The sequence below is a fragment of the Ovis aries genome, chromosome 6 (assembly GCF_016772045.2).
Source record: "Ovis aries strain OAR_USU_Benz2616 breed Rambouillet chromosome 6, ARS-UI_Ramb_v3.0, whole genome shotgun sequence".
NCBI lineage: Eukaryota > Metazoa > Chordata > Mammalia > Artiodactyla > Bovidae > Ovis > Ovis aries.
Window position 1 is genome coordinate 116,444,978 of NC_056059.1, and position 16,587 is coordinate 116,461,564.

At 51.1% G+C, this 16,587-nt stretch overlaps 2 protein-coding genes across 20 annotated transcripts in view; both read right to left on the reverse strand.

Annotated features, from left to right (window-relative positions):
• HTT (huntingtin) overlaps positions 1–4,488 on the reverse strand; it is a 122,087-nt gene extending 117,599 nt beyond the window's left edge. The window contains exon 1 of one of the 3 annotated variants that reach the window (XM_060416649.1): positions 4,142–4,488. In XM_060416649.1, the coding sequence (XP_060272632.1) occupies positions 4,142–4,353 (212 nt within the window). In that variant the 5' untranslated portion in view covers positions 4,354–4,488. 3 annotated transcript variants of the gene reach the window in all.
• A 3,896-nt stretch (positions 4,489–8,384) lies between these two features.
• GRK4 (G protein-coupled receptor kinase 4) overlaps positions 8,385–16,587 on the reverse strand; it is a 59,726-nt gene continuing 51,523 nt past the window's right edge. For 13 of the 17 annotated variants that reach the window (XR_009601192.1, XR_006060222.2, XR_006060223.2 and 10 more), the window contains one exon: positions 16,304–16,449. Coding sequence is in view for 4 of the 17 variants with exons in the window: in XM_060417709.1 (XP_060273692.1) it covers positions 16,396–16,449 (54 nt within the window). In the remaining 13 variants the exon portion in view is untranslated. Of the gene's footprint in view, positions 16,450–16,587 lie in introns of all 17 variants that reach the window. The other 4 variants (XM_060417709.1, XM_027971278.3, XM_042251708.2 and 1 more) reach the window with 1 other exon arrangement.

The window sequence follows — 16,587 nt, forward strand, 5'->3', positions numbered from 1 at the left end:
ACAAAAAAAACCATCAAAGAGCAGTCTTATGACATGGGAAAGTTACACACAAAATTCAAAGTTCCACGTCATTAACAAAGTCCCCCTGGAACAGAGGCGCACTTGCTCTCCTGCCTGCAGCGTCGGGCCGCTCTGATCCACAGCGGCAGAGCCGAACAGCAGCTAGAGGGGTGCTCACAAAGCCTGAAGCACTGAGTGTGTGACCACGTGCACAAGCGTGGGCCCGTGTTCAGGAACCAGAAAACTTCACGTCAATACTCTCCGAGTTGATCCACAGATTCCAGGCAATCCCCATCAGAGAACCCCGGCTGGCTTCCTCACTGAAACCGACAATCTGCTCTTATGGTTTAAATGGAAACGCAAGGGGCCCAGAGTAGCCAAAACCATCTTGAAAAGGAATAAAGTTGGAGGACTCACATTTCACTTGAAATTGTGATAAAAATGACCAGAAATCAAGATTGCATGGGGCGGGGGTGGGAGGGTGGGGGCAGGCAGGGGGGACACCTTCCCTGGAGGTCCAGTGGTTAAAAATCTGCCTTGTAACGCAAAGGACACCAGTTCAATCCCTGGTTTGGGAAGATCCCACACGCCTCGGAGCAATTGCACGCCGCAAGGAAAAGCAGTCCCCGCCCACTGCAGCTAGAGAAGAGCCCGGATGCGGCAACCAAGACCACCACAGCCAAAAATAAATGAATCTGAAAAATACTTTAAAAAAAGACTGTCTGGGGGGAACTTCCCTGGCGGGCCAGTGGTTGGACTCCACTCTTCCCCCCGTCGAGGGCCTGGGTTCCGTCCCTGGTCAGGGAACCGAGACCCCACCGGCCATGCAGGGCAGGGAAAGAAAGTGAAGCGACAGCCGGAGAGAGGGAGTATCATTTCACAAACTGTGTATCTGATACGGGTCTAGTACCAAGAACATCATGAAGAACTGTCACAATTCAACAAGAAAAGACAAGAATTCAACTTAAAAAATGGGAAAGAATGAGGACAGGGACTTACAAGCACAAAAAGCAAAGCTGGGCACCGATCAAAGCGGAACTCCCTCACACGGACCTCTTTTCATCTCATAATAAATTCTGACCTGTTTAAGTAACTGCGCAAGAGTTTTCTGCTCTTTGCAGTTGAATATAACCCTAAACAATAACACCAACTATGGCTAAATCATGCTCAGCAGAGAAGAACAAGTCCGGTTGGTTTCACCTTCAAAATTCAGCCATTTCCCACCCTGCCACTGCCAACAGAATTCACCATCATCTCACACCTATCACGTCACCAACTTCCTAACTGGCTTCCTGCTGCTGCCCAGGCTGTCTGTCAACTCAGTTCTCAGCCAGTATTCATTTTAAAACAGAACTCAAATCCTTCCCTCCTCTGACCAAAACCTCCAATGACTTCCCATCTCACTTAGAATAAATGCCACTGTCTTTATTCCATCTGGAAGGGATTACTGATCTGGCGAGGCACTCTCTCCCTCGGATCTCAGCTCCCACTGACAGTCTCCTCTCCCGAATTCAGCAGGCCACACCTCCCACCTCGCTAGTCCTCTTCGGGAGTCTGGACCTGCTCCCTGGCCCTGGTCTTTACTCAAAAGCCACCAACTCAGTGGCCCTTCCCTGGACATCCTACCTAAAAGCCGCCCCTGCCTTCCGAGCCCCCTTCCCCGGCGTGCTGTTATCCCTGCTCCACTTCACTCTCTACCGCACTACGTATCGTGCTCGTGTACCCTGTCTGTGCCCCTGACTAAGATGCAAGCTGCAGGAGGGCAGCTTTATCTATTCAAGGCTGTAGCACTGCACCTATTTAGGATGCTGGCTGGCACTCGTCAGATGTTCAGCAAATAATTAAAGTCAGGGAAAAACCAGGAGGGAATATGAAGGAGAGTGAAAAGTGCCAAAGGCCAACGCCAACTGCCTCATAACTGCAGCGAGGACCCTGCCGAGCTCTGGCACTCCCCTGCATGCCAGCCTTCTCGAGACTGCAGCCAGCACCACGCAGAACCCCTGCATACCATACGCTGAGCCCAGAGCAGGCACGCAGATCCTTAATCGGAGCCCACGCTCAGCTGGTGACACTACAGTTCCACAGGCAGCAAGAACCATAAAAACAGAACAGTTGCTTTCTCATTGCTTTTGGCCAATCTTATTTTGGGGAAGGGATTTTTCAGCTGAAGCATATGAACAGACATGCTAAGATCCAAATTTGTAAGCAAGGAGTTTGTTACTCAAAATTAATGAATATTTGCTTTCTCAACAGCAAAGTACATAAAAATATATTTATGCATTTTATAACTATAATTAAGCCGAATGCAGTTGACTTCAGAGCATGCTAAGAACCTTTCAAAGTTGCTATTCTGAAGTACTTTTGTTTTTAAAAATTTTAAAGTCTATCCAAATATATATCTACACACACAGACAAACATACACAAGTCACACCAGGTAGGATACACAAGGAAGAAGTGCAACAGTGCTTGCCTCTGGGAACGGAGTCAGGTACTCAGGAGAAAGGAACGGGAGAGAGACATTTTAATTACCTGTCTGCAATTTTGGAATTTGTATCATGTTAATGTATTGTTTACACAAAGATGACAAACTAAATTTTAAAAATAAGTCAACCATACGTTTCCATACACTAAAGTAATGAAACGTCTACTTTGTCAAGCTGGCTTAAGAAAGAAACCTCTTCACATCCATATTTTGAAGAAGACACCATATCCAGGCTCTGTGAAATCAGCATAAGAAGCAGAACACATAAGTTTAGACTGACCAAGGGAACAGCAGATGCGGATGGCAGTGAGGCCTCCCTTCCCACCCAGAGCCCTGTCTAGTGCTTCCTGTCTGTATACAAGGTCCACGAGATGCCAAGATGCGTGAACTTCTCTGACTCCTACCTCCACCGAGAAGAACTATGCTAAGTCTGGAATGGGTCACGGTTATAAGTTATTTGCTGCAGAGAAAAGTCAAGTAGTTAAGATTTTCTTTTTTCTCAAAGTATCCAAACAGGTTTTTCACCTTTTAGCAGAAAAAGTGCTTTACTGCTACATTTTAACAGATAAGCCAAAATGACTCTCCAAATACTCATTTCCTGATTAAACCTCAGGACACAGCAAGGAATCATTATCCGAAACAAAGATGAAAACATTACTAAAAATGAATCCACCTTAACAACAAGGTGAACTTCTTCAAGGGGCTGCTTCCCGAAAACTGTCCTCATTAAATGCCCTCTTGTACAGATCAAGATGAGAAATAAAATGCCCGAACATGAAAGAAAGGCCTGAAGGGCACACCCTGACCTCTGCGGAAGACCCCAGACTTCACGGAAAAGCACTCGGGCTCTGTAAGAAAGTGACATCAAATGGTGTCTCTATGGTTTCGAAAATCTCCCTAGCACAAGCACCGAACAGTACCAGAATGTCTGCGACAGGGTGTCCGCAGACACCCATCCAGGTTCCGGCCAGCGTGACTGCGAGGCACGTGCAATGCACATCACTCGCCCCAGCGATTAACCTCTCCCTCAGCAAGCCGTGATTTATTTCCAATTGCAGACAAACAATAAATTTCAGTCCAGTCTTCCCAGTACTGCAGTCCGTCTTATTGATTCTTGTGTGTTAATAACAACCATTTAGGCTAAGTTCACACTTAAAGGCGACCACCGCTCATTTAAGGGGCCCGCAGACCGACAAGAACTGAGACAAGTCGGTCTCTTCCCGACACTTCATTCTTCTGCAGCGACCCCCTAACTAAACGAAAAGCCCTGAGGCTGCGAGAAGACAGGCCCGACTGACTCCCGGGCTGTTTAAAGCGGGTCCCGCCAGAGGCTCCCCATTGGACCGCGCGCGCTCCCCCGCCCTCCAGTCCGACGTCCCCGGGCATGAGGTCACCACTGTCCCCGCATCACTCTGGCTCCAAATTCCCGGCTCCTCGCGGAGCGCCCAGGCGCAGCCCTGCTCCCCTCAGAGCAGGAGGGCGGGGGGGCGGGGGGACGCGGCCTCGGCTGGGCCGAGTCCTGCTCACGACGCAACCCCGGTTCCTCCCCAAACGGGGCGGCCGGGAGGGCAGAGGGCCGGGGCCGCCTCCGTGCCTCTGCGGGAGGCTGGCGAAGGCCGGGGAGGGCTGGGGCCGAGCTGCGGCGGGTCAGCACTCACGGTCGGTGCAGCGGCTCCTCGGCCGCGGCAGGGCCAACCGGCGGCGGCGGCGGCGGCGGGGGCGGCTGAGGCGGCGGCTGCGCCTGCGGCGGCGGCGGCGGCTGAGGAGGCTGAGGCGGCGGCGGAGGCGGCTGCTGCTGCTGCTGCTGCTGCTGCTGCTGGAAGGATTTGAGGGACTCGAAGGCCTTCATCAGCTTTTCCAGGGTCGCCATGGCGGCCTGCCGCCCCGCGGGGACAGCGCCCGGAGCCCTCGGGCTGGCTCGCGGCTCCGCTCAGCAGCGCGGCAATGAATGAGGCTCGGGGCCGAAGGCAGGAACGGAACGCAGGCGCCCGGCCATCTTGGGTCTGTCCCGGCAGCCCCCTCGGCCTTACGCCCCGCGACGCTCCGCCGTCGGGCGAGGCGGGGCCAGGCCGGCGGGATTGACAGCCGGAGGCGGAGGCCTCCACCTATGGCCAGACGCGGCGCCCGCCCGACTCTCCGCGCCCGCCGTACCGCCTCCTGGAGCCGCCGAGGCCACGGACATCAGCGCGCTCCGCGCAGGAGAGAACTAGGGGCGCGCCGCGGAAGGGGCGGGGTGCTGCGATGAGGGGCGGGGCGCGGCGGGAAGGGGCGGGACGCGAGGACAGGGCGGGGCGCGAGGACAGGGCGGGGCGCGAGGACAGGGCGGGGCGCGAGGACAGGGCGGGGCACGAGGACAGGGCGGGGCGCGAGGACAGGGCGGGGCGCGAGGACAGGGCGGGGCGGGACGCGAGGACAGGGCGGGGCGCGAGGACAGGGCGGGACGCGACGACGGGGCGGGGCGCTGCAATGAGGGGCGGGGTGAGGGGCGGAACGGGGCGGGGTGAGGGGCGGGGCGCTGCGGTTGTGCGCCTCCGGCTCGCGTGCGAAGAACCCGCTAGGAGAGTAGACCCTGGAAGACGCCCGCGGGCTCGGAGCCCGAGACCCCGCGAGGGAGCCTGCCCACTCAGCGTCCCGGGCGGAGGGAGAGCTCGCGGGACAGCCCTGCAGAGGAGGGAGGGGGATGTGGCGCGCCTCGGGCGGAGCCAGGGCACTTTCAGGTGGAGCCCAGGTGTGGTCCCCGGAGACTAGCACATCCCTGGAGGGCCCCTGCGCAGCCCGAGGAAGAACCGAGGGGACTGGGGCTGGCACGGCTGGTCAGAACCTGCCTGGTCTGCGCCTGCTGCCCCGAGAGGCCGTGGCTGGTATAGCGAGAAGCAGCTTTGGCCCCAGAGGACCCCCACCGGCATGACCGCCTGACCCAGGAGAGTGTCCCGCTCCTTGGCTGAGGCCGGCTGCGTGGGCGGGCCCGAGGCTCCAGAGCCTCACCACCTGGAGGGGGGGCCCTGAGCAAGCAGAGGTGTGGCACGTGGGTGACCCCCAGAAGGCCCCTGTTCTGGGCCACAAGCCACATCTCCGCCTGATTTCAGAGCCTGTTTTCCCAAAGCAGCCAGGTGAGTGGAAACCCAGCACTGCTGCAGGAAACCTTGTCCCCAAGGGAACAGCGACGGCAACCTTCAGGGCAAGGACCTCAGAGAAACATGCCACCAGCCTTGGGGCCCCGGTCCCCTGATGGTATGTACATAATAACAGCCCTTGTCCACAGGGCAGGCACAATGGCTGGGCTCCAGGCGGTCAGGTACTGTGGTTGGCAGCACCCTGAGTGTGGGCTGTCACTGGTGTCTTGCTCCTGATTAAAGTTTACATATTAAGGTCAGACAAATAGAGTTAAACAGAAAGCTCTCTGTGCTATCTGCCTCACTCATTAACCAGACCTCCTCAAAGACAGGAGAGCCGCCTGGACTGCAAAGGTCAACCTCCTTCCTTCTGAGCTAGCAGTGCAATTTCTCACAAGATTAGCATTCTGTCCCAGCTCTGTAGGGGGTCGTAACGACTTATTGCTCAGTTTGTAGTTTACCTATATCCTTAGTGAACTTTGATGTATGATCCTTTGTCTCAAAACTGTATGGGATTGTGCCTTGGGCTTTTAACAGGCTCTCTCAAAGCTTCTGTCAGACCTCTCCACTATGACCCACCCTGACAGAATGTGGTCCACTGGAGAAGGGAATGGCAAACTACTTCAGTATTCTTGCCTTGAGAACCCCATGAACAGTAGGAAAAGGCAAAATGACAGGATACTGAAAGAGGAACTCCCCAGGTCAGTAGGTGCCCAATATGCTACTGGAGATCAGTGGAGAAATAACTCCAGAAAGAATGAAGGGATGGAGCCAAAGCAAAAACAATACCCAGCTGTGGATGTGACTGGTGATAGAAGCGAGGTCCGATGCTGTAAACAGCAATATTGCATAGGAACCTGGAATGTCAGGTCCATGAAGCAAGGCAAATTGGAAGCGGTCAAACAAGAGACGGCAAGAGTGAACGTGAATATTCTAGGAATCAGAGAACTAAAATGGACTGGAATGGGTGAATTTAACTCAGATGACCATTATATCTACTACTGCAGGCAGGAATCCCTCAGAAGAAACAGAATAGCCATCATGGTCAACAAAAGAGTCTGAAATGCAGTACTTGGATGCAATCTCAAAAATGACAGAATGATCTCTGATCGTTTCCAAGGCAAACCATTCAATATCACAGTTATCCAAGTCTATGCCCCAACCAGTAATGCTGAAGAAGCTGAAGCTGAATGGTTCTGTGAAGACCTACAAGACCTTTTAGAACTAACACCCAAAAAAGATGTCCTTTTCATTACAGGGCACTGGAATGCAAAAGTAGGAAGTCAAGAAACACCTGGAATAACAGGCAAATTTGGCCTTAGAATGCGGAATGAAGCAGGGCAAAGACTAATAGAGTTTTGCCAAGAAAATGCACTGGTCATAGAAAACACCCTCTTCCAACAACACAAGAGAAGACTCTACACATGGACATCACCAGATGGTCAACATTGAAATCAGACTGATTATATTCTTTGCAGCCAAAGATGGAGAAGCTCCATATAGTCAACAAAAACAAGACCGGGAGCTGACTGTGGCTCAGATCATGAACTCCTTATTACCAAATTCAGACTCAAATTGAAGAAAGTAGGGAAAACCGCTAGACCATTCAGGTATGACCTAAATCAAATCCCTTATGATTATACAGTGGAAGTGAGAAATAGACTTAAGGGCCTAGATCTGATAGATAGAGTGCCTGATGAACTATGGAATGAGGTTCGTGACATTGTACAGGAGACAGGGATCAAGACCATCCCCATGGAAAAGAAATGCAAAAAAGCAAAATGGCTGTCCTGGGAGGACTTACAAATAGCTGTGAAAAGAAGAGAGGCAAAAAGCAAAGGAGAAAAGGAAAGATATAAGCATCTGAATGCAGAGTTCCAGAGAATAGCAAGAAGAGATAAGAAAGCCTTCTTCAGCGATCAATGCAAAGAAATAGAGGAAAACAACAGAATGGGAAAGACTAGAGATCTCTTCAAGAAAATTAGAGATACCAAGGGAACATTTCATGCATAGATGGGCTCGATAAAGGACAGAAATGGTCTGGACCTAACAGAAGCAGAAGATAGAAGAGGTGGCAAGAATACACAGAAGAACTGTACAAAAAAGATCTTCACAATCCAGATAATCATGATGGTGTGATCATTAATCTAGAGCCAGACATCCTGGAATGTGAAGTCAAGTGGGCCTTAGAAAGCATTGCTACGAACAAAGCTAGTGGAGGTGATGGAATTCCAGTTGAGCTGTTTCAAATCTTGAAAGATGATCCTGTGAAAGTGCTGCACTCAATATGCCAGCAAATTTGGAAAACTCAGCAGTGGCCACAGGACTGGAAAAGGTCAGTTTTCATTCCAATCCCAAAGAAAGGCAATGCCAAAGAATGCTCAAACTACCACACAATTGCACTCATCTCACATTCTAGTAAAGTAATGCTCAAAATCCTCCAAGCCAGGCTTCAGCGATACGTGAATCGTGAACTTCCTGATGTTCAAGCTGGTTTTAGAAAAGGCAGAGGAACGAGAGATCAAATTGCCGACATCCGCTGGATCATGGAAAAAGCAAGAGAGTTCCAGAAAAACATCTATCTCTGCTTTATTGACTATGCCAATGCCTTTGACTGTGTGGATCACAATAAACTGTGGAAAATTCTGAGATGGGAATACCAGACCACCTGACATGCTGACTATGAGATTTCTTGAGAAAATCTGTATGCAGGTCAGGAAGCAGCAGTTAGAACTGGACATGGAACAACAGACTGGTTCCAAATAGGAAAAGGAGTACGTCAAGGCTGTATATTGTCACCTTGTTTATTTAACTTATATGCCGAGTACATCATGAGAAACGCTGGGCTGGAAGAAACACAAGCTGGAATCAAGATTGCCAGGAGAAATATCAACAACCTCAGATATGCAGATGACACCACCCTTATGGCAGAAAGTAAAGAGGAACTCAAAAGCCTCTTGATGAAAGTGAAAAAGAGTGGAAAAAGTTGGCTTAAAGCTCAACATTCAATAAAGGAAGATCATGGCATCTGGTCCCATCACTTCATGGGAAATAGATGGGGAAACAGTGGAAACAGTGGCAGACTTTATTTTGGGGGGCTCCAAAATCACTGCAGATGGTGACTGCAGCCATGAAATTAAAAGACGCTTACTCCTTGGAAGAAAAGTTATGACCAACCTAGATAGTATATTCAAAAGCAGAGACATTACTTTGCCGACTAAGGTCCGTCTAGTCAAGGCTATGGTTTTTCCTGTGATCATGTATGGATGTGAGAGTTGGACTGTGAAGAAGGCTGAGTGCCGAAGAATTGATGCTTTTGAACTGTGGTGTTGGAGAAGACTCTTGAGAGTCCCTTGGACTGCAAGGAGATCCAACCAGTCCATTCTGAAGGAGATCAGCCCTGGGTGTTGTTCTTTGGAAGGAATGATGCTAAAGCTGAAGCTCTAGTACTTTGGCCACCTCATGCGAGGAGTTGACTCATTGGAAAAGACTCTGATGCTAGGAGAGATCGGGGGCAGGAGGAGAAGGGGACGACCGAGGATGAGATGGCTGGATGACATCACGGACTCGATGGACGTGAGTCTGAGTGAACTCCGTGAGTTGGTGATGGACAAGGAGGCCTGGTGTGCTGCGATTCATGGGGTCGCAAAGAGTCGGACACGACTGAGTGACTGATCTGAATTGAACTGAACCCAAAGCTTCTGAGAGTTTGTCTCCTGAGTTATAATCTTCACTTTATTTTTTTAATTAAAAATTTTTTTTAATTGAAGGATTATTGCTTTACAGAATTGTGTTGTTTTCTGTCAGACCTCAACATGAATCAGCCATAGGTATACATATATCCCCTAGCATGAATAAAATTCTTTTTTAACTTGCTAATTGAATTTTCACTGACACCTCTAACAGTATAATGGGCAAAGGTGGTGCTCCTGGATTTATGTTACTGAGGACTGAGCCTGCCCTCCAGCTGGCAGTCCGTACCCTCTCAGCTTGCAGTGTTCCTGAAGCAAGCTGCCATGGTGGGAGGCCCAGGTGGCCAGCAGCCCAGGGAGGACTAAATCCTGCCAACATCACAGGAGTTTGGAGGCAGATCCCTGCCCCGTCCAGCTCTCAGGTGAGAGGCAGATGGTACTTGAAGGCAGGCTTTAGGAGACCAGAGAGTGAACGACCTCGTTAAGCTGTGCCCAGAGTCCTGACTGCAACAACTGTGACATCCTATGTGGTTGAGCCACCGTGTAATTGGCAACAGACAAGTGTATTTGTTTGCTGGGGCTGCTATAACAAAGCCCCACAGACTGGGAGGCTCCAACCGCGGGACTGTATCTTCTCACTGTCCTGGAGGAGGCTGAACTCCAAGGTGTGAGCAGGCTAGTTCCTTCGAGGCCTCTCTCCTCGCTGTGTAGACGGCCGTCTTCTCCCTGCGTCCTCTCGTGTTTTTCCTTCTATGCGTGCTGCTGTTGTTTAGCCGCTGAGTCCTGTCCAACTCTTTTGAGACCTCACGGACCGTAGCCTAGCAGACTCCTCTGTCCATGGGATTTTAAGTACTGGAGTGGGGTGCCATCGCCTTCCCCGCATTTTATCTTACTCACACCATTAAAGACACTTTCTCCAGCTACAGTCACATTCTGAGGTGCTGGGGTTAGGACACAATGTGTGAATTTCCTGGGGACACAACTCAGCCTCTGCAGAGGCTTCCCTGCTGGTCCAGTGGCCTTCACCTTCCAATGCAGGGGGTGTGGGTTTGACCCCTGGTCTGGGAACTAAGATCCCACCTGCCTCATGGCCAAAAACCAGAACATAAACAACAGAACCAATAGTGTATTAACAAATTGAGTAAAGACATTAAAGCTGGTCCACATCCAAAAAAAAAAAAAAAAAAACACAACACTCATCTGCCGAGAATTTACTATAATCCTGATAAGAAATCTTACTGGAAAGCCTGTCAAAAGGAACTCTTAGATGGCAGATTTTTTTTTTTTTTAATCGGGGGAAAGTCTGGCATAGTCCCAGAGTAATCAAAGATGATGCAGCTGGGGAGGCAATTTGGCCTGTTGTTGCCAAAGCCTGAGAGCTGGACCAGAAAGAAGGCTGAGAGCTGAAGAACTGATGCTTTGAACTGTGGTGTTGGAGAAGACTCTTGAGAGTCCCTTGGACTGCAAGGAGATCCAACCAGTCCATCCTCAAGGAAATCAGTCCTGGGTGTTCATTGGAAGGACTGATGCCGAAGCTGAACCTCCAATACTCTGGCCACCTGACGTGAAGGGCTGACTCACTGGAAAAGACCCTGATGCTGGGGAAGATTGAGGGCAGGAGGAGAAGGGGGCAACAGAGGACGAGGTGGCTGGATGGCATCACTGACTCAATGGACACGAATTGCAGCAAACTGGGAGAGAGTGAAGGACTGGGAGGCCTGGCGTGCCGCAGTGCGTGGGGTCGCAAAAAGTTGGACACGACTTAGCAACTGAAAAGCAATTCCAAAGCCTTAAGATGGACAATGCCTCTGAACAGCAAATATACTCCAAGTACTTTATCCTCAAAAGAGAATCACGGTGTGTCAGGATGGTCGCTTATTACAGCAACATTTAGGACAAAAAGAAAAAGAAGCAAATGCGGGACAGAAAGAGATTGGCTAACTGAAGCACAGCATATCCATATGACAAAACTGCAGTTGCCCAGGTCTTGTTTTAGAAGCGCGTTCCTGGCACAGGAGGGTGTGCAGTGCACCAGCAGGCTGCACTCCTGTGCAGAGCGTGACCCCAGTGCACCAGCAGGCTGCACTCCTGTGCAGAGCGTGACCCCCCCGCAACCCTTTTCAAAGAAAGGCAACACACACACACACACACACACACACACACACACACACAGAGACCTGGCCGGAGACTTCCCTGGTGGCCCAGTGGCTACGCTCGGTGCTCCCAGTATAGGGAGCCCGGGCTCAGTCCGTGGCCAGGAAATTAGATGCCATGACTGAAGGTTCTGCGTGCCGCAACGAACGACCAGTCAGCCAAATAAATAATTCAAAAAAAAAAAAGGGGGAGCGAGCTGGTCACAAGGTCTGTGACAGGGACTCCAAGCGTGGCAGTCACAGGAGATTTCTATCTTAATTCAGGTGGATTTCTGTAGTTTTCAAATCTTTAGCAACGAGTGTGTACTATTCAGGGGGAAAAACCATGTAAACGAGGTGGTTTGGGTGGAGAACTGAAAACGGAAGGGCACCAACACGCTTGTGACCGATTCTGCCCCGGGGGGAAAAGGAGATAAGTAAACAAGCCCAACACTTCCCCACAAATGGGGCACACTCCAGCTGGGAGGATGGCACCCACCAGAATTCCAAAACCAGGTAGCAGCTCACTGTGGGTGGGGCCTTGGGCCAGAAAAGGAAACCTTGAAGCAGAGTCAGGACTGTGGGGCTGAGCGGACTGGCAGCTCCTGACGGCGCCTTGGTGGTCCCCCACCCACCTGCCCCCAAGCCAGGGGATCCTCTCCCACTGGAGAGTCCTATTGCCACGTATCTTCATTCTGTGTAAACGCACACACTGCAAAAGCCACAGACGTGGTCACTGCTGTTCCGAACAATCAGTGCGTGTTTAAGCTAGCTGCCGGGCGCACCACTCATTACTCTTCATCCCTGCTTGCATCTCGGGTCTCCATCGCAGGCTCCTTTTCCTCCTTGTGCTCAGTTGCTCGCCTGTGTCTGACTCTTGACAACCCCATGAAAGTGTGCTGTGTCATGCTGTGCAGTTCCAGTCTCCCGCCAAAACGGTCAGGCTTTGCAAGTTCTCCCCTTGAACGCGGTAAGCACAGTTGTCTAAGCGTCTTGGACTTCCCTGGTGGCGCGGTGGATAAGAACCCGCCTGCCAGTGCAGGGGACGGGGGTTCTAGCCGAAGGATCTAGAGCCTGTGCTCCCTGGCAATGAGAAGCCCTCCTCTCGCTGCAACTAGAGAAAAGCTTGGGCAAAGCAACAAAGACCCAGAGCAGCCATAAATAATTTTTAAAAAATTTCTTAAGAGTCTGTGTCTCATATCGGAGAAGGCAATGGCACCCCACTCCAGTGTTCTTGCCTGGAGAATCCCAGGGACGGGGAGCCTGGTGGGCTGCCGTCTGTGGGGTCGCACAGAGGGGGACACGACTAGAGTGACTTAGCAGCAGCAGCGGCGGCGGCGTCTCGTAGCTTGCCATCATCCAGAGCCTCCAGGGGAACGTTTCTCGTCCGTAATGTCTGCCGCGTTCATTCTTTCGCCTCACCCCATGTGCGTGCCGTCTTTGGTTACACCCTGGACGTTGTGTCTGAAAACCGTGACAGAAGTGATTTGCAGCTTAGGGTGCCCTCTTCCTCCAGGCAAGATTTCTATTTGCCATGCTCGTCCCCTTGGGGCATTAGAAGCCCTTGGCCATCTTGATCCACGCTCCGCTTTTGGAGTCCTCTGGACCACCCATTTTAGCAAGCTGGGTTACTTCCAGGTCACCCTTATCCTTGAGGGCTGGGCCCTGAGGTGGAGTGTGAACTGACTGGGACTCCAATCTCGGCATGCCCTGGACCAGATTTTTGTTCTCCTAGCCCCAAGATTAGCTCAGCCTTTCAGGAGTCTCAGGGCTCCCAACCTCCCGCACAGGAGCAGCCCTGGTATCGGGCTCATCTCCCTAGGTCCCGCCTTGCCCTGGCTCTCAGTTGCTCACTCTCGACACGTATTCACCAGGAGGGTAGTCCACCCTTGCTGTGCAGGGAGGTTCCTCCTACAAATATGAAGTAGGGTGCTACTGAGGGTGGCCATCTTCCTGTTACCCTGCATCTTATGAGTGCCTCTGGAGTAAACCCCCCTCAAGTAAGATGCTATCTCCGGGTGATAAATGTACTTTATGATGCTGAAGAATTGACTGATTTATAGTTTACCCTTGAAAAACCATAGGGCTTCCCTGGTAGCTGGCTGGTGAAGAATCCACCTGCAATGCAGGAGATCCCAGGCTGATTCCTGGGTCAGGAAGGTCTCCTGGAGAAGGGCTACGCTACCCACTCCAGTATTCTTAGGCTTCCCTGGTGGCTCAGCTGGTAAAGAATCCGCCTGCAATGTGGGAGACCTGGGTTCAATCCCTGGGTTGGGAAGATCCCCTGGAGGAGGGAATGGCTACCCACTCCAGTGTTCTGGCCTGGAGAAATTCCATGGACTATATGGTCCATGGGGTCGCAAAGAGTTGAAGACGACTGAGCGAGCGGCTGAACTGAACTGAACTGAGCAACTTTCACTTGAAAAAACGTGGGTTTGAAATGCATATGTCCACTTATATGTGGACTTTTTTCAATAAATACCATAGATCAGAGGACTGACTATAAAATTATATGCAGATTTTCAACCCCACCCAGTGTTGTGAAAAGGTCAACTCCATTTTATCAACTGTAAAAAAGTGGGTTGAATTTGGTCAAATGCCTTTATGAAAATTACCTATTTTTCCTTTGGATCTATTAACATGGTTTATTATGTTACTCGGAGAAGGCAATGGCAACCCACTCCAGTTCTCTTGCCTGGAGAATCCCATGGACAGAGGAGCCTGGTGGGCTGCAGTCCATGGGGTCGCTAAGAGTCAGATACGACTGTCTTCACTTTCACTTTAACGCATTGGAGAAGGAAATGGCAACCCACTCGTGTTCTTGCCTGGAGAATCCCAGGGGCAGCGGAGCCTGGTGGGCTGCTGTCTATGGGGTCGCACAGAGTCGGACACGACTGAAGTGACTTGGCAGCATTATTTACTGGATGTCCTGATACTGAATCATCCATCTTATTAAAATAAACCCAGCATTTTGATGCGGTACTGTATAATGTGCTGCTGGATTCTGTTTGATAATATTTTAAGGCTAATAAATATTCTGTTCGATAATATTTTAAGGATAATGTGCTTAGTTGCTCAGTCGTGTCCAACTCTTTGTGACGCCATGGACTGTATGCAGCCTGCCAGGCTCCTCTGTCCATGGGGATTCTCCAGACAAGAATACTGGAATGGGTTGCCATGCCCTCCTCCAGGGGATCTTCCCAACCCAAGGATCAAACTAAGGTCTCCTGCACTTCAGGCGGATTCTTTACCGTCTGACCACCAGGGAAGCCCCTTAAGGATAAGATTCTGGTAATATTTTAATGACATTGTATTAATAAAAGACATTGGTATAGACTTTTTATATCAGGTCTTTGGTAAGATTTGCGTGTCAATTTATACTTGCTTTATAAGAAGGAGTGGGAAGTTTTCTTCTTTTTCTATGTAATCTCTGGAACATTTAAATGCCACTGAAATTTATCTGCTCCTCAAAGGTTTGCTAACATTCCCTGTCAGATCGTCTGAATCTGGTGATTTTCTGAAGGGTGGCACTTTGGCAGCTTCATTTCTCACCCTGAACTTGGTCTAGATCTTCTTTTCTACTTACGGTTGGTTTTGGTGAATCATGTTTTCCTTAAGTGCGTTTCATCCAGGTTTTGTGCTTACTTTCATAGATCTGTACATGGTATTCTGTATCTTTTATTACCTCTCTCACCCCTCTTGTAACTTTGTGTATTTCTATTTTCCCCTTTTATTTTTCTTGATTAGGTTAGATATTGATTTATTTTCTTTTTTTAGAACAAATATTTTATCATTTAAGCTGTAGTTTTTCTCTTTTATAGCTATTACTTTCTTTTTTTCTGCTTTTCCTGAATGTAGTTTTCAATCCTTTCGAGTGAGAGGCCAAATTCATCTATTTGGGGGCACTTAGTTTTGCTGATATTAAAAGCTGCACATCTCCTCCTGGAGCACTGGACTTGAGGTTTATCGCATACATCCAGTGCGTGAGTCCTGTTCTCGTCTCTTGAGGTTCTGCAGCTTTGCACTGCATCACCTCCTCAGCCCAGGAGGGCTCCCTGGAGGTTGGCAGCCAGGGCCTCCTGTTTTCCGATTTTGTTGTTAATTTGTAGGCTTGTTGCACCTGTAATCACATACTCTGCTATACCTCCATCTTTTCAAATTTTTGTTAGGATTTCTTTTCCCCCCTTTTTTAATGAGGATTTTCCAGACCAAGTCCCTGCTGTTTGGTTCAACTCTCCGAGGTCTGGACCTTGGATCCCACACGGCAGGTAGCAAGAGCTTCCCAGGGAGCCAGAGGACAGTGAGGGTGACTGACCGCAAACCCAGGGCCACTGGCAGGGTCACTGGACCCACCTCCTCCCCCAGTCAGCTCTCCCCGTCACCTGGCGCTCTGGCCCCGGGAGGCCCTGCCAGGGCGGCACATACCAGGCCACCCCCCTGCCCAGGTCCAGCACAAGCGGCTCTAGGGACCCAGCCCCGGAGACTCACAGACACGTTTCCAGCCTGACAGCCACGCCCCGACCTCAGGGTCCTGAAAACACCCTCCTTCCAGGGGCCGACAGGAGGGCCCTGAGACGCCCCACGTGTGGTGGGCAGCAGGATCTCAGCAGGGCGCGCAGGAGCTAGGGGCACGGATGCAAACGGCCAAGACCTGCTGCCCATGCTGACGCCCACCCGCCCACACCCAGAGGAGCTCGGGGGGCGGGGCGGCCCTTGGGTGGGTGAGGAGCAGCAGGGCCCATCCAGGCCTCTCCTCCCCTCTGTGGGGACATGCCAGGGCCTTCTGGGTGTCCCACGTCCTCAAGTGGCCTTTTGTTCAATCCAGCCTTAGTGAAACGCCGGTTCAGGCATAAACGTAGAAAGCGGGACAGACTGCTGAGTCCTTGTGAGGTGAGTCCCGCACGTTTATTGCAGGTTGCCGGTGGGACAGGGCCCCAGCACGTGCTCCCGTGTGGTCTGGCCACGCAGCGCTTGCTCACCGTCTGGAGGACACCAGCTTCTTCTTGCTGGAGCCAGTGTTGAAGCAGCCCTGCAACACAAGCAGAAGGCCGGTCAGGCCCCTTCCCGTGTGAGGGGCTCGCCTGCCTCGTGTGTGCGTGCGTGTGCAGGCGTGTTCGACTCTGTGACCCATGGGCTGCAGCCCACCATCCTCCTCTGTCCATGGGAT